The 23,659-nt window shown below is 65.0% G+C and overlaps 1 protein-coding gene across 1 annotated transcript in view; it reads right to left on the bottom strand.

Moving 5' to 3' along the window:
• LOC119099284 (homeobox protein homothorax) overlaps positions 1 to 14,185 on the bottom strand; it is a 123,003-nt gene extending 108,818 nt beyond the window's left edge. The window contains exon 1 of the mRNA XM_037222411.1: positions 13,837 to 14,185. Within this exon, the coding sequence (XP_037078306.1) occupies positions 13,837 to 14,185 (349 nt within the window). The remainder of the gene's footprint in view (positions 1 to 13,836) is intronic.
• Positions 14,186 to 23,659: the final 9,474 nt, after the last annotated feature.

Here is a 23,659-nt window from a genome sequence, read left to right as displayed (position 1 = left end):
TTGATAATATCGCGCATTTCGCGTGTTGTCAACATAATGAGACGTCATTTATTCATTCGGTGCGGCCCCGCCGCGACGGTCCGGTGTCGCGGTGCCCACCTCGCTCCAGCTCGCCGTCTCGGCCGGCGGCGGACCGCGCAACACGGCTCGGCGCCGCCGGCGGCGCGCTCGGCCGGCCCCAGCACAAACAGGTCGTGCCGCGGCGGCGCCCGCTCAGCCAATATCACGCGGCGCGCGGCGCCGGAAATGCGATGGCGTCGATCGCTTCGCGCGGAGGCTAGCCATCATTACCGGCGTCACCTGCGGCCGCGGCGCGAGCGGCGCCGGCGCCGGGCCGCGCGGTCAGCGGCCGCCGAGCAGTGCCGGACGCCGCCGCACCCAACCCCGGCCATTACGGCACCGCTGCCGCTTGGCGCCCGGCGCCCTGTTCATTATCGTCGCCGCCGCGTCTCGTGACACGGAGTACGCGCCGCGGTCGCCGCCCGTCAGAGGGCTTGTCCGTAAGACAGGCATTTAGTGCCAGTCGGCATCAGACGGCTGTGATGTATGACCCTTCACGCCCTCCGCGACACCGCACGATGACGGAGCGCACGCGATACGGTGACGTCACTCGGCGCGTGTGACGTCACGGCTGCGTCGCACCGCGCCGGCCGGTGTCAATGATTGATAATGGGCGACCATCCGTTATCGTCGGGATGTTATATTGACAGCCGGTGTGAAAACCCGAAATTAGGGGCCGTCGGCGCGGGCGACCCACCGTGAACGTTGTGACACTGATGGTTGTCCTAACAGGGCGGCGTGACCGGCGCCCGCCGGGAGGCGGCGGCGCGGGCCCGGCGGCCGGCCGCCGCGCCGCCCGCGGGCGGGGCGGCCGCCGCACAGTCTGGAGGCGAGCAGCGACTCCGGAGCGACGGGAAACCGGGTCCAGGCGAGCCGGAGAGTCTCGACAAGACACCGCATGTAAGATGGAGGCGTGCCAGGGAAATGGTGCAGGACTTGGTCTCCGTGCCAGCATCTAGAGCCGTCGCAACTGGAGTTGAGGCTGTGCGCCGCGTCTGCTGAGTCAGCCGGCCCGCGCCCGCCGCCGGCAGTGACTTCACTTGACAGCACTCAGCCTAAGCGGCGACTTCCTTGTGTGTAATGACGCCATCCGGACAAGGATCGAGATATCCAGCGGCGGCGGGGTGGGCGTTTGACGACCTCGTCTGAGGATCTAAACACGCAATCCGGAGGGTCTAACCGCGGCCGTCCCACCGGCCAGCGACGCCGCGAACGGGCAAAAAATAACGCCGCCGCCGGGGCTTTCTGGGACGAAAATCGCCAAACAGAACCGCGGCCGAAACGCCTAATCGTCACAACGGCCAGGCGGCCATTACGCGGACGGCTCACCCGAGGCTAACCCCTCCAGTGCGTCCAGCGCGGCTGCAGTTCTGGCTCGGTCAGCGGCGGCCGGCCCGCCCAGCAGCCGCAGGCCTGTGACGTCCGCCGCGTCGTCCGGCGGCCGTTCGCGCCCGGCTCCGGCCCGCGTCGTCGCCGTTGACCCTAATGACGCGCGGCGGGCGGTCCGCCAGCAGCGCGCCGGCCAAAACCCAGTTATTGGTTCCATTGTGGCATAATCTTCGCTTCATTTGCAATGCCGAAGCCGTACGGCCGGCCTAATCCCGTTGGCAGGCGATGGAGGAGAAAATGGCATTACGGAGCGGCGGCCGCGCGGCGCCGCCGGCCGCTCGGTCGGCGATTAGGAAACCCGCTGCGAGCCGGAGTCAAGCGGACGGCCGGCTAATCCGCTTTGCCGCCGGCGACGTGACGATTGTCGCCCGGAGGCAGCGGAGGGGGAGGGGTCAGAGCGGAGCGAGAGGTCGGAGCAGAGGGAGAGGTCACAGCGGAGCGAGAGGTCGGAGCGGAGGGAGAGGTCACAGCGGAGCGAGAGGTCGGAGCAGAGGGAGAGGTCAGAGCGGAGCGAGAGGTCGGAGCAGAGGGAGAGGTCAGCGGAGCGAGAGGTCGGAGCAGAGGGAGAGGTCACAGCAGAGGGAGAGGTCCCAGCAGAGGGAGAGGTCACAGGGGCGGGAGAGGAGAGGTCAGCAGAGGGTGAGGTCACAGCAGAGGGAGAGGTCAGCAGAGGGAGGTCACAGCGGGAGAGGTCACAGCAGAGGGAGAGGTCACAGCAGAGGGAGAGGTCGCAGAGGGAGAGGTCACAGTAGAGGGAGAGGTCACAGCGGGCGGGGAGAGGGAGAGGTCACAGCAGAGGGTGAGGTCACAGCAGAGGGAGAGGTCACAGCAGAGGGAGAGGTCACAGCAGAGGGAGAGGTCACAGTAGAGGGAGAGGTCACAGCCGGGGCGGGAGAGGGAGAGGTCACAGCAGAGGGAGAGGTCACAGTAGAGGGAGAGGTCACAGCTCGGGGCCGGGAGAGGGAGAGGTCACAGTAGAGGGAGAGGTCACAGCACGGGGCTGGGAGAGGGAGAGGTCACAGCACGGGGGACGGGGCGAGGGAGAGGTCATAGTACGGGGGCGCACATAGGGAGATATCATGCGTGAAGGCGTGTAGAGGTTGCAGTGTGAGGTATGAGGGAGGAAGAGGCTACCATGCGGAGGGAGGAAAAGGACGCCGGTGGTGACCTGGGGATGAAAGAGAGGCCGGCTCCAGGGGCGTGGGGCGCATAGAGTCCCAGCTGAAGGGGTCAGCAAGGAGGCGGCAAGCCTAGTTCCTAAAAGCCCTGAGTGGACAGAGCGCAGGCAAAAAGGCGGAGCGAGAGCCAGGTCAAAAAGTGAGAGAGAGAGGGCGGGTCACGACGAGAGAGGCCCGAGAGAGGGCCATCTCTGGGGGGAGGGGAAGGAAAAGTCCATGTAACGGCGGCGTGTTGGGAGCTGTGCAAATCGGCCGCGAACGCAGAGATCCCTGGTGGACAGGGACACGATAAGGCACTCCATTTGGACCCTGCGACAAGATTTTGCAATTACGCCGCCAGCATATCGCGCCGCGGTCCGCTTCATTGGCTGGGCTGTCGGCGCCGTGCGGCGTGTAGAGTGGTCCGACGACTAGTCCACGGGTCGAGACCACGCGCCCCTCCCCGCCCCCTTCCACGCCACTCATCGACATGTGGGGGGGGGGGGGAGGGCGTGGGCAGGGGCATTGACCAGGCGCCGCCCCCCCCCCCCCTCCCCGTCCTGTACACGGCTCCCACGGCAGATGGCCTGTCAAAAATCAGCTCCGTCCCATTCATGATCCCCGTCAACCCCGGCCGCCTGACACCGGCCACACGCCAGGTCCCGCCTCTCGCCGCGCCGCCGGTGGGACGCCGTCTTGCTTCGCTAATCCTTCTCTGTTGCCGCTAATAAAGCTCATCACTGGCAGGGCAAATGTGACTTTAATGGCAGGCCGCGCCGCTGGAGGGGCAGGGGCTGCCACCCGCCGGCATTAGCCAAATCGCCGCCGCCCGGTTTGCATAAGATCGGCGGCCATTACCGACAGGCATCGACGCCGACGCGACGGCGGCGCGTCGTCGCCGTCGGCCGACAAAGGTGCGAACGGAGCGGTAATTGCGGCCGGCGTGACGAACGGCCCGGCTGACGGCGACGTGAGCGATGGCGGCGTGCGTGCGCGCCGCCGCGACAATCACGCCGCACCTCCCGGCCGCGCGCGCGCCTTTGTTTGCCGGGGGCGCGCGGCCGGCGGCGTCGCCAGCGACGCGGGTCACGCGCGCCGGCCGCTGCCGGCGCGCCGCGCCGCCGCCGGTACATTTGTCTTGAGCGGACGCGCTTCGCAGCGGGCCCCGCCGTTTCACCTCGTTCGCGCCGCGCACTACGAATATAAACGGCGCGTCCCCGCTGAGAGGCGGAGCGGGGCCACGCGGGGCGTCGGGGCCGCTGTCGCCGCTGCCGGCCGGCGTCGGCTAGCGACGGCTGTCGCCCGGCTGCCGACGGTGGCGGGTCGCAGGGAGGAGGCCGGTCGGCAGGGCCCGATGACCCCCAGGCGGTGATTTATCGACAGTACTGGCTCCTCATAATTACCGAAAATTGCCCGGTTTATCTTGTGGGACAGTTTGACGACGGAGCCCTAAGAAGCGGCTAAATAATGGCGGCTGTTGCCTGAGCGGCGCGACCCCGGACGGCGCTCTATTTTGGGAATCTGTGGCATTTCCCGGCCTTCCTCCCCTGGCGGTGGAGGTTCACCTCTTCACCCCGCCCCCTCTCTGACTTCCTGCGCTCTGTCCTTGTCTGTCACAGACTCTGTTTAGCTCCTGTCTCCCGTGAAGATTTACGAGGTGCAAATTCTGCCGCGGGTCGTTGCGTTGACACGGAGATGAACATGGCGGCGTCACGGCGTCCCGGTTGCCATGACGACCGTTCATGGCGGCCGGTTGTCCGTGATTATTGTCAGCAATTAGCCGAGGGCCAGGCGCCCATGTGGACGCTGCCGCCGCTCCCCACGCCACGCCCGTGCGGGGGCATTGAGTCAAATCGATCTAGCACCCCCGGCTGACCGGCAGCGGCGTCGCGCTCGACACCCGCCAGAGCCCGGCCCAGCAACGTCTGACGCGTGCGGCTGGTTTATGGCATGGCCTTGACATGCGATCGAAATGATGACCTTTGATGCCTCCTTCGCCAAAGGGGCGATCCAGAATTTCGTCAGGGTAGGAGATACGTAAATTGTGTTGCACCAGTTTCAGACCCTCTAAATGGTCCCTTTGGTTACCTATCCCATGCCCCTCCCCCTCCCCCGGATCCGTCTCCGCATGCCTTCCATATCGGATGACGTGCAGCTTTACAATCGCGCTGTGCTTGCACGTAATCTTATCAATCGCATGCGGTTTACTCAATTTTTACTGCTGGTTGCGAAGATCATACGTTGTTTTTATATTTCCGCAGCGCATTCTGCTATCTGAGAGAACAGGCCGAGATCAGGCCTTTGCCTGTGACGAATCGGCATCAGGAACCCGACCCCGGGTTTTCCATTCAAAACTATCGGCTTTACACACAGCTAAGTCTCATTTCGGGTCTTCTGACAAAATTCCTGTGTTGGCTCAGTGAGTGCTTATTGCTGTTAGATATAGACGGACGTCGGCGTTCTCGTCTTAGAGCATTAACGCAACAGACCACATAACGGATCATGAAGATTTGCAATGCTGTGGGAATGCATCCCGAGGGTGGCTAAGCCATGGCCGCTTACACATGCCTGTAACAGTAAGTACCCAGCAATTAAGCCAGCTTTGGCCACGGACGCCACAGGATGATCGCCAACTGGCAGCCCAGATGCCCATGGAGGACCAGAGCGCTACTAGTTTCCATCAGCGGTGTTTGTATTTGTCTTGGCAGTGGTCCGTGTGATTGCTGTGAAGCTGCAGTCAGACCACCGGAGAGAAACGCGCCGGTCTGCCTCGCCTTCCCCCTTGCTCTCTGAGCTCCCCGTCGCTGGCCGTCGCACCCGACGACAGCCCCTAAAAACTCCCGCTAACTAAAAGTATCCCACTCCGGCGCCACAAATTGCGTGCCATCGCCGGCACGTTTCCGCCCTCCCCCGCCTCCTCTGCGGTGCCCCCTCCCCCTGTAACCCGCACCGCCGACAGCTGTCGAGAGCCCTGGACGCCGCCGGAGAAAAACCGCCCGCGTCTCACCGGACCAGCGCAAGCCGGCGTGGCCCGGCCGAAAAACGCGACCGGCGCGGCGGTGTGCGCCGCCCGACAGCGAGCGCTCTCTGGCACCAGCGCGGCCCTCCTGAGAAATGGAGCCCAAACAGCGGTCCAGCGCGGCTCGGGCCGGGCTGCCGGCAGCGGCCGGCCACGCAGAGCGGAGCGCAGCGAGCGGCTCTGCACCTGGGCCCGGCCGCGCCCGCAAAAAGCCTGATGGATGGGCGCTGGCGGCTGCGGCGGACGGCGGCGGCCATTGCGGAGGCAGAGCGACACTGTCGCCCACGCCCGGGCCGCGACACTGTCGCTCAGGCCCAGCTGCGACGCAGCCAGCAGCCGTCGCGCAGCGACACGGTCGCCGCCACGTCAGCGGCCGCCAGGGAGTCGACCCGCAGTCGCCCGTCCCCGGCCGCCACTTCAGCGGGTTTGCCGGCAGCCGGCGCTGACGTCACCGGCGATGACGTCACCCCGAGGGGACGACCGTCGCGTCAGAGGCCGGTGCCGGGCGCCGGGCGCTTTGCAGGCGGGTGTGTCCGTGTTTTGACACGGTCTGGCCGTGCGGCCAGCAGCGGCCGCCGTCGGCGCCTGGACCGTGTCAGGCCCGACCGGACCCGGCGGCCGGCTCGCCCGGTGGGCCGGCGTCGGCGCCGGCGCTGCAGCAACACGGGCCCGCCGGCCCGGCGCCGGCCGCGCCGCCGGACGGCGACGGCGCAGCAGCCGGCGCCACGCACAGGCTCGGCCTGGACCTAGATCGAGCTCGAGCCCCAGCCCAGTCCCAGCTCGGCAGCCGTGCACGTCGGCCAGGTGCGCGGCGTCCGCGAGCTCGTCACCGCCGCGGGGCCGACGCCAACAAATCCGCCGCGGTTCCAAGCCGAGCATTTGTCTCGCGTCGGCTCCGCGCCGCGTTGCGCAACGCACGTCGCTTCTTATAAAGCGCGGCGGCGGCGCGGCAGCCGTCTGTGTCCAGATGTGCGTGTGCGCGGCGGGACGACTGGCAGGCCGTCAGGCGGCGCGGCTCGCCAGGCGGCCGGCGCCGTCCCAATGGGAGCCCCTTATCGTCCGTGACAGCAGCGCGCCGCCGCCGGCCGCTGTCATATAAATCCAGCGGCCGCGCCGCGCTTGGAACCCGCTCAGAATAAACACCGAATGAAAACAAAAGCGCCATTAGCGGCGGCCGCGGCATGCGACCGCATTTCGCGACGGCGTTCGCGACGGCCCGCGCCTCCGCCGCCGCCTCCGTCGCCGCCGAGTGGGGCCATAAATCAGCTGGCGTCACACCTGGTGACGTCACCCGGGGGGGGGGGGCGCGGCGCGCCGCCGTCCGTCAGTCACATCAAAACAGCGGCGGGCGGCGATAGCGGCGCAGCGCGGCGATAGCGCCGCGCGCCGGTGATGTCAGCGCCGGTGACGGCTGGCGGCCGCCGAGCGGCGCGGCGGCGGCCCCCCCGCCGTCGGCCGCCGCTTGGGCGGGCATTGGTGAGGCATCACATCATCCCTGAGTTCACCGCCGGGTGATAGTTGCTCTCATCGCCGGTTGCACGGCTCAGCGCGGCGCGACGCCCATCACGACACCGGCGCAGCGAGCCTGCTAACGCTCAGCGCCACGCCAGCCTGCGCGCTGTATCCCGGTAGCCGCCGACAAAGCCTGCAGTAAGCACTGACACATGCAGCCCTTCCGGTGACCCGAGGCGCCTGCAGCCCCCCTGACCGTGTGGCGACACTTCGCTACGGTGGATTAATGTTCCCATGCGTCCTGGTCCAGCGCGGGCGTGGAGCGAAATGCGGCGCGGCTCATGTGACCACAGCGGAGTTCGTTTCAATTATCATCACTTCAGCGACCGCGTCACGGCGAGAAGAGGTCCCATCAAGGGACATTTGCCACGTCATCTGTGCCCATCGCCTCCCTCACGTGAGCGGGGGCCTCTGCTGTCCTCACCGCTCCCAGCACTGCCCGCATTCCGCGCCGCTCAAATGTGCCAAAACATGGCCGCGCCCGGCTCCGTCGGCGGCGACGCGGCGCGACGTTTGCGGCGCGGCGCGGGTGGCGCGCGACACTCGCGGCGCGGCCGCGGCGACAATGGCCGCCGGCCCGCCGCGCGCTGTTTGGACAAGCAAGTGAGGCGGAGAGAAAAGCGCCTGACACGGGCCGAGACGGAGCCGCAGTTATAAATAAACGAGCTGGGGCCGGCGGCTGGGCGGCTGTCGCCAGGCCCGGAGACGGGACGGCTGGGCGGCCGCCGGGAAGGGTCAGCTGCCGGTGCGCAGTCCCGTCTACCCGGTGCAAGGTCCCGCGTCCCCGGTTTAAGGTCTCGGGTAGCACGTCTCAGACTTGAGACCCTCGGCCCCAAGTCTCGGGACACCGTAGTACAGGTCCTCGGTTCCAGATTTCAGGTCTCGGGCGACCGGGTCTAGGTCACTGCCCTTGGATCCCATGTTCCCATCCCTGGATCCAGATCCGAGGTACACGATCCCAAATCCTAGGTCCCAGTCCGGGAAACCTGAATCGAGATCCCGTGTCCTGGATCCAAGGCACCAGATCGCATTTATCAGGTGCCAGTTTCAAGCAAGGGACAGAGAGCCTCACATCGTAGTGCCGTGTACCGGGTGGCCCACGCTCCTTGCTGCTCTTCACCTGTCCAGCACCTCGTCAGTCAGCGGCGGCGGCCGGCGCCGGCCCGGTGGCCGACCTTCCCTATCATCGGCGGCGTTTTTGCGTCCATCAGCGGGTGTGAGGTCGCCCCGCGCGGCCGGCCGGCCCTGCCACCCTATCATCGGTGCCTCCCACACGGACGCGCCGCCCCGCCAGCGCAGCATTAATCAATGAAATAGTGAAAAGGGAGCGGCCGCCGGCTACCGGCTGCCAGCGCCTGTCTGTCCGACAGAGGGAAGAGGCGTGTCTGTCAGTTCGGACTGACGGGGAACGGCGGGTCGCACCATCTGTCAGGAGGACGCCCTTCGGGAAGGTCCGTCCGTCAGGTCACGCTGAAGGCCCGTCAAAAAGCGAGGTGTGTACAGGGCCCGTCCCTCAGGGCAGCTAAATGCTGAGAGGACGGCCATCAGGGGTCCTCAGGACAGCTGACTGTCGAAAGGAGGGTCCTCAGGGGTTCGTCCGAGAGAGAGATCGGAGAGATCAGCCCACCAAGAGCAGATCCAGTCCCGCCCGTCCGTGTACAGAGGCGCCACGCCCTCGACCGGTCCGGAGACGAAGCCCTGCCGGCGGCGACGCCCCGCGGTGTGCTGCCTGCCGCCGCGGTCGGCGACGCACCAGCCCATCAGCGGCGCGCCCGCCCGGCGAGCCGCCTGCCATGTGTGCACGGCAACGCCGCGCCGCCGGGGCCGGTGAGTTGTGACTTCCTCCGCGCGCGGCCGCCAGGTGAGCCGGCCAGCGGCGCGACCGGTGGCTGGCGTCGGCCGCCGACGGCGCGCGCCTGTGACGACAGCCGCCGTTTGTCATGACAATCTGACTGTCAGGCGCAGGCTTCATTTGTCCAGCCCACCGCGGGCCGCGCGCCCTGATGACGGTATTTGTCGCCGAAATGACATTTTCATTTGTCGTCCGCCGAAGAAATCACCCTCGCGCTGGCTCGCGATCATTGCTGCACGGGTGGGGAGTCGTTGGCCTTTCGCAGGCGGGCGCGGCCCTAGGCGCTGCCTCCTGGCAGGCTAGCGCGGGGAGCGGTCCCAGCGGCACCCCTCTCTCGGCGGCGTCTGCCGTTCGGCCCGTTCAGCGCCCCTACAAACATGTTTGGCCGATCGAGTTAATCCTGCCGATAGGCGCCGTTCAAATCATGGGAATTTAGCCCGCGCACAAAACCCGATTATACACGGCGCGCCACCGGTCCCGGCCGCCTTGAAAGCCCATTGTACCGGCATTGTAATGTGTTGACTATATGACCCAGATGCCGTCTCGACCACCATTGGCTGACTTCTGTCAATCGCCAGTCGACATCTGCCCCGCAGTCCCCGGGGGGGGGGAGGGGGAGGGTCAGGGACCTGGCACCCGTTCTGCGGCGGCCGACAATCAGGAGCGGTATTGTCCGCACTCTGGCGGGCCGCCGCCACCGCCACGGCTGACCCGGCGACGACAGGGGTCAGGGGTCAGTGGGGCGACCGCGCGTCCGATGCCCGCGGGCTCACCGCTCCGGAAACAGCTGCCTGCGCACCGGGCCCGGCGCCGCCGCCGCCGCCGGCTCACGCCGACCGATCAGCGCTGCGTTCCTGTCACGTGACTCAGCGGCCGGCAGGGTCGGTCGGGTCGGCGCCGCCTCGTCTTCTGCCGTCCGACAACGGACACTCGTGGCGCGCGGCGGCACTCGCGGCGCGCTGTTTGTTGCCGCGCGGCGCGACGTTTTGTGCGCGGTTCCGCGGCGACCGCGCGCTCCGGCGCCGGCATAATGGAGATCGGTTTGGATCATTCACGGCGGCGCGGACAACACGCTCGTCGCGCTCTCCAACCGGCTCGAGGGCCCTCCAGTTGTGAGCGAGCGCGCAAACTCAATGGCAATTAGGGTTGAGCGCCGGGATCTGTACCGGCGGCGGCGGGAGCGGGTGTCGGGGAAGGGGTGCTGGGGGGAGCAGGCGCGACGATGTCGCCCGATAACGCCGTCTCCGAGGTGCGAGCTCTTTCAGTGGAGCACCGTCCAATCCCCGCATGATTGCCATCAAGTGCGTGCCTTACACGCTCGCAGGGCGCGGGATCCACGTCGGCCAGGCGCCCGGGAGCGTCAAGCACAATGGCGCGTTTGACCCGCGCGGGTTCCCAGAGAGGGGGCCGCGGCGGGCCGGGGACAGAACGGGCACTAATGAGTGATTGACAGTGTAGCCGACAGATGTCAGTTCGCGCGTCCCGCGTGTTGTCTCCTTATTCAGTCATCAGCGCCGACGGCCGGCGCCGCCGCGTTGCACGCGCCCCGAAAAAGTGGCCTCATTCAGTGGGCGATGTCGGGTCGGGACCGCTCCGATTTTCCCATCGCGGGCGCATTCTTTTCCGGGCGGCACAAGGGACGCTCTATTTCGACCGTGGCAGGCCCGCATTAAATGACAAAGCCCAAAAGTCAGCATCCGACACACACGAGAAGCCGACACGGAAATTTGACCGACCCCCCGCCCTTTAGAAATCAGATCGCGACGGACAAAAAATGGCCACCCCTTTCCCGTGACGGCGCGGCGGGGTCGGCGCGGCCGAGCGGCGAAAAAAGCCTGGCCGGGTCGCGCCCCCCGCCGGGCGTCGTCTTTGCCAAGTAAATGAGATTAGGTAGAGCGGGCAGAATGGACTAGTTAGTGCACAACAGGGAGCCTTGCGTGGTCGGACAGCTCGGACTGGCCGTGCCGTGGCGGGGCGGCGGCGCCCGTCCTGCACGGACCACCTAGGTAGCGGCCGCTCTCCGCTCGTCTCTGAGGAATGCCGAACGACCTGGGAGCGTTCGGTCGTCACCGAGCTCCGCGCGCTCGCACAAAGGACAGCCGTCGCGTCACGACCGGCCGGCCGCGTCAAACGGCAATTAGAGGTGCGCCGAGTCGGCGGGCTGCCTGCGGCCCACGATAGCGCCGCATGACTTTCTGGTTCATCACATCGAGCCCGACGCGCGGCATTTCCCGGATGAAATCGTCAGGAAAATGCGGCGAAATGAGGGAGCGGACCGGCATTTGAAAACAGAGCGCGCCCATTGGAACCCGGCCGCTCGGAAGCGGCTCGCCGGCCCTCGACGCGGATCAAAAGCGCGCTGCACAATGGGGAATATGGCCGAAACATTCCCAAACGGCGGCGCCGGGCAAAAAGTCGCCGCACCGCACGGCAAGCCGCTGCTAAGTGCCGGCGGCCGGCGCGGCTCGCTTTCTCACGCGCCCGACGGATCTCCGACGGCAGAATCGTCGCAAAAACCTAATCCGCAGCGGGCGGCGCGACTGGTTTGCATCTGAAAGGTCAGCTGAGCCGCGGCGAAACCTGCGCATCGCGCGCACCGCGCCGGCAGCGAGCCGCATGGTGTGGACTGACTCGCTGCGCACCGCGCGGCGGAGCTCCGGCGACCGCGCCGTGGGACCGCACGCGGCCCGTGGAGACGGCATTACGCGCGTGCTTCCAGCCGATTCTGTTGCACTCAGCCAACTAATAAAATTAGGCCGCATTTTGTGCGCCAATCTGCATAATCCCGTGTTTGGGGTGGATCAGCACAGACTAAAACGTTATCAAATTACCGATAAGTAGGCGAATCAGTGAGGGGACAGAAGAAAGAGAGAGTTGCTAGCAAGGGATCAGTTTTCAGACAGCCCTTTGTGGGGGCCTAAAACAATCAGCGTCCGTAGCGAGAAAAGAAACAGTAGCACTGGTGTTTACTCGAGCCGATACGCCGCTATGTCAAAAACTGCTAGAACCAGCAGCCTATTTCACAAAACAACAAAACAGAGGCCAGTCGAATCAACCCAGCTAAAAATGGCTGGTAATGAATTTGATTAAACGGCACCCCGCATTAATGTGACATCGCTGAAAACCAAGGGCGCCACAGTTTACTGCATTCCTTGCTCTCCACATAAGAAAATCCCTTCAAATCAGATAACGCACTTATTTGAGGACTCGAAAACACGCCGCCGCAGTGCGCACACATGCTGTGCTTGCATGCACTACTCCTCAAATTTGCAAACGGGAAACAGGATTCTGCGTCACCAACTGGATGTGGAATTTGCCGGCCGAAGTAGTGGCTCGTGCACAATCATCGCTCAAGTGCTGCCAAAAGGTTCAGCACATGCTACAATGAACCACAGACATTCCGCAAATATGTCGCTTAACCGTAAATCCCAGTGTCAGCGTATCCGAGCTAAAGCTTGTGACACCCGCATGACATATATGAGTCTTCTGATCTCATTAAAAGGGCAATTACAGACGACATAAAAGCAATCATTAGCATTTTTGAGCTAGCAAAAACGCGAATGCCGGCTCCGGGTACGACATTCACCTGATTTATTCATCAAATATTGGCTTTGATGGCGTACCACTTCTCCCGTACGACTTCATTACAAAAAGGTGTGCCGTCGCGCATGCGCAGTACGGCCGGCGCGTCGGCGTGCGTAAATAACAACTGCAGGGAGCCGAGGGCTGAGCCGCCTCTCAGGGTCGCGGCGACCAAACAGGCCAAACAGGCGGGCTGCGGCGCCGTCACAGCGGACCGCGGCGCAGTCGGCCCCCGAGACGGCCGCGCACGTGCGGCTGGGGCGGCGTGACACGGGGGGGGGGGGAGGGCGCAGTGGGCCCCCGAGGCGGGCGCAAACGTGCGGCTGGTCCGGCCGCGGGTTGGCCTGGGGCGACCCGTCCCGAGGCGACGCCCGGCCGACAGCCAGGTACGTGGAGGCGGGGGGGAAGGGGGGGGGGGGGGCAGCGCAGTGAGATGACGATACTGGCGATGCGGCGAGAGCCAGTGCACTGAGACCGTGCGGAACGGACAGGGAAGGTGGTCACTTTCCAGCGAAAAGACGAATGACGTACGTCTTTGAAAATTAAATGGAGATAGCAGTTCGATGATTCGCCAAAAGCATATTTCAGCAATCCGCGGTGCACTTGAGTGGTCACATCCCCTCACCACGTTATGTCAAATGATTTGCTCCGCCATTATCGATGTTGTAGATTTGTGCAACATTAATTCATTGCAAAACTCGTGACGATCGACGGAGTATCTCTCATTTTTTAATCAGACTGAACTGATCAGGCTTTTCATCCGTATAAGCTTACCATTTTACTAAACGCATTGCGGCATTCCACTCAGTCAATATGTTGTTTGCGACCGTCAGAAGTTGTGCAAGCATTTCAGGGGAATTACAGCACATAAAATATGTCCTAGCTTACTTATCACCAGTTACTTGTGCACCCATTAATGTGTCTGTTCTGATGTGATCTAGTTCTACCTGTTCGCGATATATCTTGCTCTAGCAGTCAAGATGGACGTAAAAAGAGGCGGCTGTCAAACATTACCAAGCTGTTTAGCCGCCGGCTCGGTCACAGCCTGTCATGTTCTGATTTGACACGCACTAGCGCTGAAGTGATGATTAAGCAAATGTCCCAAGATTAACCAGTATGTTATCTGGCAATTCCGACGGCGTGGACATGACATGCAACGTAATCTGTCGGCGCGTGGTGGCCCGGCCGCGTTAAGACGGTCATGGCGCGTTAGCGGTGCACCGCTCCGCATGGCGTGACACCACCTTGAAGTCACCGGGACGTACCTGCTTCGCTGCCGTTGTCTGCGCTCTGGGTCGAGGCAGGGGGGTGGCTAAGGGGACCGGGCGTGCCGCCAGAGCCTGGCGATCGCACGTCCTCGTTGCCCTGGCCGCTGAACGAGAGCGATGACGACGGCGGCCGCTGAAACACCGGACACCGAGGTGAGCGACGCGAGTTCGAGTCCCGCCGGCGGCGAGATATGTACTGCACAAGGCGGTTGACGGTGAACAGCGCTAGGAAAGGGGTGGGAGGGTGTCGCCGGCATCGCGGGTAAGCGATGCTAGAAACGTGTGAGAAGGTGTCCCCGGCATCGCGGGCAAGCGATGCTAGAAAGGGGTGGGGGGTCGCCGACATCGCGGGTAAGCGATGCTGAAAAGGAGTGGAAGGGTGTCCCCGGTATCGCGGGTATGGCCAGTGGTCAGACGTCGCTGTTATCGAGGCCCGCCTGCGGCGCGGCACGATTTGGAGTGTGACCCATCGGCGTGTCTTGTACCCACCAGAAACGTCCTCCCAGCACCCAGTCCTCCCAGCACCCAGTCCCCCCAGCACCCAGTCCCCCCAGCGCCCAGTCCTCCCAGCACCCAGTCCTCCCAGCACCCAGTCCTCCCAGCTGGGCAGGCCAGCACGTCGTCCCACGCCCGCGCGTTCTCTCCGTCCCCCCAGCTCGTCTGCTTTGAGCATCAAAGAAGCCTCTCTTGTCCACCTGGAGCTGCATATGAACCCCTCTTTGCATTTCCCAGCCTCCCGGCACGTTCTCCCGGCGCGTCCTCCCCGCTACGTCCCCCCGGCACGGTCCTCCCAGCACGTCATCTCGGCACGGCCCGCGGCTGTTCCCGGGCCGGCCATTACCTGTTGATCCGGGCGCGTCCGGCGCCCAGAGCCGGCCAGCATGCCCGCTGAATACCCTGCCGCCCGCGCCGACCGGCCGTGAATGCCGCCATTATCGAGACGACGCCATCAACGGCCGGCCAGATGAAAAATACGGCGTGTGCGCGCCGGCCGGCCGAGCCGCAGATCAGCGGTGCGCCCACTGAGGGTGCCGTCGGCGGGTGCCACCCTGATGCAGCGCGGGGCCCGGTTCGCGGCCGGAGGACGGGAGGACTGTATCTCGAGGGGCAGGTGATGCGCCACCAGACGCCAGGCTGGGTTTTAGAGAGGGCCGCCGACGGGGGCCGCCATCGGTACCAGCTCGGTACCAGCTCGGCGCCAGCTCGACGCCAGCTGGGCGCCAGCTCGGCACCAGCTAGACACCAGCTTGGCACCAGCTTGGCACCAGCTCGGCGCCAGCTCGGCGCCAGCTCGGTGCCAGCTCGGCGCCAGTTGGACACCGACTCAGCAGAAACAAGGCAGCAGTTAGGCGACACCTTGTCTGAAGTCGTTGGCTCGGACCACTGAGAAAGGAATTCATTCCAGGCTGAATGTGCCGGCTTTGCGCGCGTCTGATCTCCCTCTGACCGTTGGTGGCGAACTTTGGGCCGAGTTCGGCCTCTGAGAAGCGCGGGGCCGGTTACTATGCCTTTTAATCTGGCCATCGGTGGAACCCGCCGGACGTCCCCCCCCCCCTCCTATATCCCCCCCCCCCCTATATCCTGTCCGACGGCAGCCCACCTGCAGCGGACAGAGGAGAATGCGGGGCTGCAGCTTTACGCGGCCCGGAGCATGAAAGACGACGCTCATAAAACAGCGGTCATTGTAAAGGCTGTATTAACGTCATAGGAATATAAGCAGAGGGCCAAGCGGGCATCAAATCCGCGTGCTTTTTGCAGGATCTTTAGCATCTGTCCTATAGCCATCGCATCCAGAAAATCGGCACCATGAACAGGGCCGCAGTCAGAATTTGCGGGGGGGGGATACCATGATTTACGACGGAGGGCTATTCTTTACGAGCGAATCTCAGGCCAATTGACAAAACCTGTCTGCGCACTGCGAACAGACTATACGAACGCTAACAGGTGCAGGACCTAGTGTATCAATGAGCTATCGATGCTGGTTTACTCTGGTGCTTTAAACAGATGCTCAGCTGCGTTCCGTGCTCACTCGGCCATCCTAGCCTTGTTATCACATTAAGGCTGTTGGCCCACGTGTCGCTTCTGTGGTAGTGTCCAAGAAATTTAAAACCAAAATAGTTGCCCTGATCGCCAGATTCCGGAATTTTATTCGGTAGTGCCATGGCAAAAAAAACTGCACTCGAACCTGACGGGGGAAAAGGTGAAGAAGGAGAAGAAGAGAGGGTGCTTAAGCTCCACGAGCCCCCCCCCCCCTCCCCCCATCCCACGGCCGCACCACTGACCATGAGTGTGTCTGGCACCCTCATTCTTTGAAACGTACGTACGCTGCAGGTCGTCACCATCTTCGACCAGCGCGAACGCCCTGGCAGCGAGTCGGGTCGTTAGCGCTAAAACTTACAGAAGTGCGCATCGCGTCTCATGCCGCGAGACAAGACCCCGTGACACCGCGGCTCCCTGGTGCCGCCGACGCGACCTCCCTCGGCCCGGTCCGTGACGCCTCGAGAGCCGTCAGCGGCACTGACAAACGCCGGCCGTCACCGTAACGCTCCGCTGCGACCGTGTCGCCTGCCGCCAGCTGGGGGGGGGGGGGGCTGCCCCCCTCCCCTTCCGGCTCCCACAACAGCGTCATGACACTTCGCGGGCCGGTCGTAGAGGCCCGACTCTCCGGGTCATTGTAATCGCACCGAGCCGAAAGTCAGGAGTCTCATCAGAGGGAGGGGCTGGCCTCGCTGAAACTTTCGCTTTTTCAGGAATGCAGCGCGTGCTGTTCCGACGCTACAGCATGCAAACACCGGAGGGGATTATGCCAATCTGACGTGCTATGAACACTTCGGGAGCCATAGCCTACCTCCGCTCCCCAAAACCACACCAAGGGCACACGAGTCTGTGGGCAGGCCGAGGCGGTTGAGCCCTGTGATGAACGCCACCCTTCGTGCCGGCAACGTAGGCTCTGTCCCGGCCCGTTGAGCCCGATAGACCTCCTCCGCCTGGGGCGCTTGAGTGAGTGGTCAGAGGGGCAGACCGCCCTGGTCGGCTGGCCGTGTCGATGCCCGGATAGCCGACCAGCGCCGGTTAACGTTTTGTCGCCGTGTCTCCACCGCCGTGACCACTGTCCGCCGCTATGTAAATGGTTCTCGAGCGCACAATGCCGCATACATTACCCGGCCGGCAGCCGCGACAGACAACATGGCTCCGTTCGCGACCCCACGGAGGGCGTTCTGCCGGTCTGCTGCCCCCCCCCCCCCCCCTCTCACCTCCCACACCCCCACCCGCGGGGGGCAAACGACCAGGAAAGGCGCGGCGCGGCGCGGCGCGGAGGGGAGGGCGCGGGTTAACGGGGGCCACAGGCGCGGCCGACCACGTGACAGAGGCCCAGATCACCGTGGCTGGCCGCCTTGCAGTGCAGCGCGGCTCGTACCCGAACCGGAGCAATTTGACACTTCTCAATAAGCCGACCAGTTGGCGTCACGGCGGCCGCTGGTGGTGGATGGTGGGGGAAGGGGGGGGGGGGGGTGGACGGCGACTGACCTGACACCCTGCAGAGGGTCACCGCGGCACCTCAGAAATTGTCAAACACCCCGGTCCCTCTCCTGACCGGTGGGGAATGTTTTGCCCCGGCTCCAGCCCGCCGGTGGTCCGCCCCAGCGCGCATCGCCAAGCCCCGGCCGGCCCCGCGCCCAGGCGCCGGGCTGATTCCCATTTTGACTGACAGATGGCAGTGATGCATGCCGACAACAACCCACCCGCAGCAAAAACGTGAGCGGTCTGTTGTCGGCCTGACATCGTACTCTGTCGGCGATGGCACTCGTCACGCTCCTACCGGAGGCGCATACGCAACGAGCGCGTGCTACAAGTACGGGCAATTTCACTTTCGGATGTCTGGCGCGGCATAAGTCATGGCGGCGGCGGCCGGCGGCGGTTTGAATACTTCATCGGTCTTCTTTCTGGGCGCGCGGCTCTCTCTCGCATTCCAGGCGTCCCTCCGGTTGGCGCGCGGCGCATGAGCCGGACGAGCAGCCGGCGCGGTGACTTGCAGCAAATAGATTACCTGCGATTCCAAAACAACTATGCACGATTTAAGCGGCCGCGATTTACGCTGCAGCGGCGGCGGCGCGGACGCCGTCGCCGCCGCACTCCCGTAAATAATCGCATTGGGATATGGAGATGAGCACGCGGCCGGCCGCTCGCCGGCGCATTCCGCGCGGCGACGCGGCGCGCCGGCCTTTCACGTAGCACTCGCGCCCCGATATAATTTAGTGGCCGCTTTACGGCGCGGCGATATTTCTCGGCGCGGCGCGGCGGTCGTGCCGCGCCGCCGCCGCAGACGCGCCGTCCCCCGCCGCGCTAATGGCGATCCCCTTTGGTGCAAAACAAGGCCGCGCCGCGCGACCGTTGCGCAACGCGGCCGGGCGGCGGCGGCGGCCGCTGCAGCCGCCGCCGCCGCCGCTGCAGCGCTCGCCGCGCGCACTGCGTGCTGACTTTCCGCGGCCGTACGTGGCCAGGATCGGCACCCGATAGGCAGTGACAAGCGGCCACGTTGAGCTAGGTTTTGCACAGTTATCATGTGAATCAAAACGTCACGTCGCTACCGGCTGGCTGTATGCACGCTCGAGCCGCGCTGGCTACATAAAAAATCGATCCAGCGCTTGACAGCTAACAGCTACTGGATTTGGAGCCGGCCGCCAACCGTACGGACCTTGATTAACAGCATATTATTCTGCATGCAAGCGGGCGATAGCCAAACATGTCGATGCCCCCAGATCCATCAGGGCGCGGTATGCACCCGTCACAGATGGTATCTGGGAATAAAACGTCCAGGTCCGATACAAATCCGGCCGGCGCCTCGGCGCGCCGGCCGTCCGGCCTGACAGCGGTCTATGAAGACGTCGGCGGCGTCCGCGGACCACCGGTCCAGACCGCGGACCGCGCGGACCACCGCCGCCGCCGCGTAATCCGCGCCTAAACGCCGCCCGGCTGCACGGGGCGCGCCGGGAAAAAGGCGACCCCCACCGGCCGGCCGCGCGGCAAAAACGACGCGCGCTGCATTCGGAATGCGCGGCAAACGAGCCGGCCGGCGGAGGCTCATCAGCGCCGCGGGACGACCCGGCGCGGCGTGACGTCACAGGAGAGCCCGTCGACTCAGGCCCGGGCCGCGAGACGAGCCCGGGCCCAGCCATGCGGGCCCGGGCCCAACCTGCCGGGCCCGGCGGGGTGAGCCCTGACGGCACACGGCCCGCCCCGGGGTCCCCGGTGACCCGCGGCGGTCCCAGCGCGGCGGTGTCCGGCAGCGGCCGGCCGCAGTCCAGTGACCCCAGGGCCGGCTACGGGTCGCCGATCGCGCCGGACCCGTCCCGCCCGCGGCTGGAGCCGCCAAATTCGCCGAGAACCGGCCCGCTGTCTGAGAACGTCATTACCCTATAACGTAATAAGGCGCCGCCGGCCGGTAATTATTGAGCCGGTCGGGACAGGCAGTCTCGCGGCGCGCGGCTGCATGAGAGCGGTCGCCGCGCGCCTGAGAACCCGCGCTAAAACAATCGGCCGACTGGAGCCGCGTAATCGCATCGGATTAACAATACGGCCGGCCAGGATGTGGGGTCGTGATCCCCGGCCGAACCAGGCGCCGGCCGGGCACCCCGTTCATCGCCGATGTGCGTTCCGAGCGCGGCGCGGGCTGCTCGGACGGCACGTTCGCCGGCCATGGGGCGCTTGTCAAGTGCCCGCGAGGCCCTGCCGCCGCGCCGGGCGGGGCCGGTCTGCGGAGGCCTTGGCATGGGCGGCTCGGAGCGACCACTTCCAGCGGGCGGGTCTGTGGGTGGAGTGCGCAGTTCGCGGCAGACCCGCCGAATGCCGCGAGTCGCGTGACGGCGCGGCGTACGGCCCGAGGCGGCAGAGGAGCAAGTTCCAGCGCCGGGCGGCCGGCGGGAGGCCGGTCCGGCCGCAGCCTCTTCCCGGACGGGCAGCTCGCTTCCGGCGGCGCGGGGGCTGGTTTAGAGGGCTTCCGCCGGCGGCGCGCCCCGAGACTCACCGGTTAGACCTGGGGGGGGGGGGGGGGGGGGGGGGGGCACAGATCGCCGGCGGCCGGCAGACCCGAGGACAGCACGAGGCGGTCGACCGACCCCCGCCGGCCGCCCCTCGCTCTTTCAGGGGCGGACCCTGCGCCGCCTGTTTCGGCCGGCGGCCGGAGCGAGGCTGTCCGTCCCATCCGCCCCCGCCGGTCACCCCTCGCCGTGTCGGGGGCGGACCCCGTGTCGCCTGCTCCGGCCGGTGGTCGCCCGTCGTCGCTCGCGCCTCGTGCGCGCTCACAACTATTCGCCGCATGCCGGCCGGCTCCATAACTCACCGGGGCCGACCCAATGATATACAATTATCATGCTTTCGGACAGTTCCCGGCTACTCGGGTCCTCCTGTTGGTCCGCCCGGCTCGTTCGCCGCCGAGCCGCGGAAATTATACGCCTCCTCCCATCGGCCCGTCTAATGGCCCCGGCCGACCGGCCATTACAATGCAAACAGTGACCCCCATTCTCCGCCGGCTGACCTGTATTATAAATTATTCCGAAGGCAAGACGGGAAATTAAACCGCCGGTTACAGGTTGTCTTCCTCAGTTTTTACGCGGATGGCGTCAGGGCCACATTGTCCGTGAGGTGTGTTAAGTATTATGTTCCAAATTGATGCAAAAACGTCAAAAATGCCGCCGCGTGGATATAGGAACGTCAGGAGACGGGCAACCATAAATTTGCCTCGACAAATCGAGCAGCGATTTATGGACGCATAACGGGGCATCCATCGGCTCCGCCGTAAACGCTCCTGTCATCGCCGCAATCACGCGAGCCGAGCGAGACGGCGAACGGCGCGTGCTGTCACCTGAGGCCTCCATCGTGGGATTAAACCCCACCGTTACGCCACTCACTCACGAATCCTACCCACCAATCACGAATCACGCATCCACTCATGAATCCTAGCCGTGAGCTTGTCTGGCTGCTGGTCTGGGCGAGCGCCACGTGCCAGGGTTTGTGGAGCGACTGTTGCTGTTCCGTCGTGTTTGGTGGGACATGGTGGGACATGGGTCCTTTTTGGTGGGACATGCGGGTCTTCTGGCGAGCCGAGTGCAGCTCGCTGTGCTCATGTGAGAAATAACATCCATGGAGCAGGAAACCCGGCTTTCAGTTTGCTTGCCCCAGTGACGGTGCGCTTAATGCAGGTGTCTGTGATCCAGGGTGTTCCTTTGAAAGCTGCGTGTTCGTTTGTTTGTTCTCTAGAGGGTTCATCAGCACTAACTTCCCAGGTGTTCCCCATAAACACCCCATAAGGGCGTGCTCCACGCCGTTGCCACTCCCGCTATTCCGTGACAGTGCCGCTTTCCTGGGTGCTCTCCCCGGGTGCTCTTCCTGGGTGCTCTTCCTGGGTGCTCTCCCTGGGTGCTCTCCCTGGGTGCTCTCCATGGGGTGCTTCCCAGAGGACTGCTCCAGACTGGATGACTTATGACAGCGTCACATCCCCTGCGTGTTCCCCGTGAACTGAAGCTCCCTGTGCGAACCCCGAGGGCTAACGCTAGGGGCATTTTCCTGAGCGTTCGTCCCCATATGACGTGCTCCAGCTCGCAGAACTAATGGCGGCGCCGGAACCCTGACTCCAAGTGTTCCCCCGTGTGCTCGTGCTCTGAGCCTGCTGCCCGAAGGGCTAATGACGGCGCCGGATCCCTGACTCCAAGTGTTCCCCCGTGTGGCTCGTGCTCTGTGCTGCTGCCCGAAGAGCTAATGACGGCGCCACTTCCGCAGCAGGCGCGCTGGCCGCGCGAGCCGAGAACAGGAAGCGGCCGCCCCCCCGGGACCGTTTACCGCGCCGGTAAACACAAACCACCCGAAATAAATGGGGTGGATAACTTCAAAATATTGGGAGTGTTTGGAAGCCGCCCGGCCGTGGGTGGTGTGGTCGCCGGACAAAGGCAGCTCGCAGGCGGGCCACGGGACGCCGCGTCGCCGGGCGGCGAGCGATGGCGCCGCGCGCCGCGCCACATTGGCCGCCGGTGGCGCGCCAGGCGCCGCTTAGCGCGCCCGGTGGCGGCAAACGCTGGCGCGGCAGAAACAAAACTCAGCCCGGGCGACGGAGATCAAATAAACACCGGCTCCAAGTCGTCGTAAATGAAATGGGCGCCGGTTGCGGTACTTCGGGGTCTGTTGGTGCTCGGTCGAGCGCCGGCCCTCGCTCGGAGAGCAACACTAGTCGAGGGCTGTCCCTCGTCGGGGTCCCTCGCTAGGGACCGGCGTCTTACTGGTCGAAGGAAGTCCTTCACTGAATGATGCGGAATCTGGAGGCAAAGTAATTTGAAGGGATGCTCTCTAACCGGAATAATCCGCTTTACTATCCACATTTAAGGGTGACGAAAACCATCGCGCGAAAATTGGAGGACTTCCCCCCCACCTCCAGGCCACCAGTGGGCACGTGCCCACCGGTCCATCGTCTCTGCCGGGTCTCTCGCGTCTAGGTAGATCCACCAGCTAGCATCCGCTCCCCCACCGTGCCCCTCCCGCGTGTCATGCCCCACCGGGCCCCCTCCCCCCGTGTCATCGGCGCCGGCGACGGCGTCTCGCCTCCCCTCGCCGTAACGTCTGTCGTTTTTGTGCCGCCGCGCCCGCCGCCGGAGCTCTTGTTGCGCACTGTCACGATCATATTTTTGACTTCCGGCCCGGACGCGAACCGTTCGGCCACCCACCGATCGCTAATGCCATTGGCGGGCAATCGGACGTGCTATTGGTCGGCCGGGGACAGCAGGCCTAATCTCATTGGCGTGGGTGGCTGGGCAGCGTCGGCCGGCCGCCGGCCGCCGGCCATAAATCCTACAGACCATTTTGCGCCGTTTGAAAACGGATAAAATATGGAGCTATATGTTACAGAATCATGGAATGTCAAACACGCTGGCCCGTCGAGTCTGCAGTTTTGTTTGTAAATGTGGCGGAATATATTCGAACAAGCCCAGGGGCGAGGCAAAACGGGCCCCGTGGCTCTCGCTCCCCATCCGACATCGCCGGAGGCCCCCGACTAACGCACCAAATGCTCGCCGCTTACCGCAGCGGGTCACTGCGGACGCGAGCGCACCCGCCCGGGCGCCGTACACCAGGCCACCGGGCGTCAACAGTAGGTCACGCACCGCTCCGCCGCCGGTCACGAGTCAACGAGTCACGGGCGCCGGCGCGCGCCGGCCGGAGCGCGCGCCGGAAGGACAGTGGCTAGCGTCCTCCCCCAGCGCCTCCCTGACCGTCCCCATCACAGCCGCTAATCACCATAAGCCTACAATCAAAATCATGTTTATCTGATAGTAGGTGTTTTGAAACCGGCCTCATACATACCGTGGCGGTGGCCGGCGGCGGGGTTCGCATTGGCGGTGGCCGCGGGCGGGCGGCCAGGTGCGCGCGCCCGCCCTCTTCCCGCTCCACCGCTCTGCCGCCGGCCGGCCGGCCGCGCGGGCCATGGAGGCGCGCGCGCGCCGACAACCGCAGCAGCGCGGCGGCCGCCGCCGCCTAATGCACGTGGGAACGCGGCGCGCCAGACAGTATGGCGGCGCGGCGGCGGCGGCTGCAGGCGGGCCGGCACCTGGCCGGGTCACGCCGGCCGGCCGGGACGCCCGCCGAGGGCCACCGTCGCCCCGATGCTGGAGGTGGCAGCTCGACTGCCGGCAGCGGCGGCCGCGGTCGGCCCGGCTGCGATACCATCGCATTCCCACCTGAGTGCCGGCGGGCGACCGCTGCGCACCCCGCGCCGTGTTGTTCTGTTTACAAACCCGGGTGAGCGGGGCGAGAGGCGGGCTGGCGGGGCCCGCACCCC

The sequence above is a fragment of the Pollicipes pollicipes genome, unplaced genomic scaffold (assembly GCF_011947565.3).
Source record: "Pollicipes pollicipes isolate AB1234 unplaced genomic scaffold, Ppol_2.1 Scaffold_2555;HRSCAF=2994_pilon_pilon_pilon, whole genome shotgun sequence".
Taxonomy (NCBI): domain Eukaryota; kingdom Metazoa; phylum Arthropoda; class Thecostraca; order Pollicipedomorpha; family Pollicipedidae; genus Pollicipes; species Pollicipes pollicipes.
Note: the sequence above shows the minus strand (reverse complement) of the source record. Positions and strands in the feature narration are given on the sequence as shown.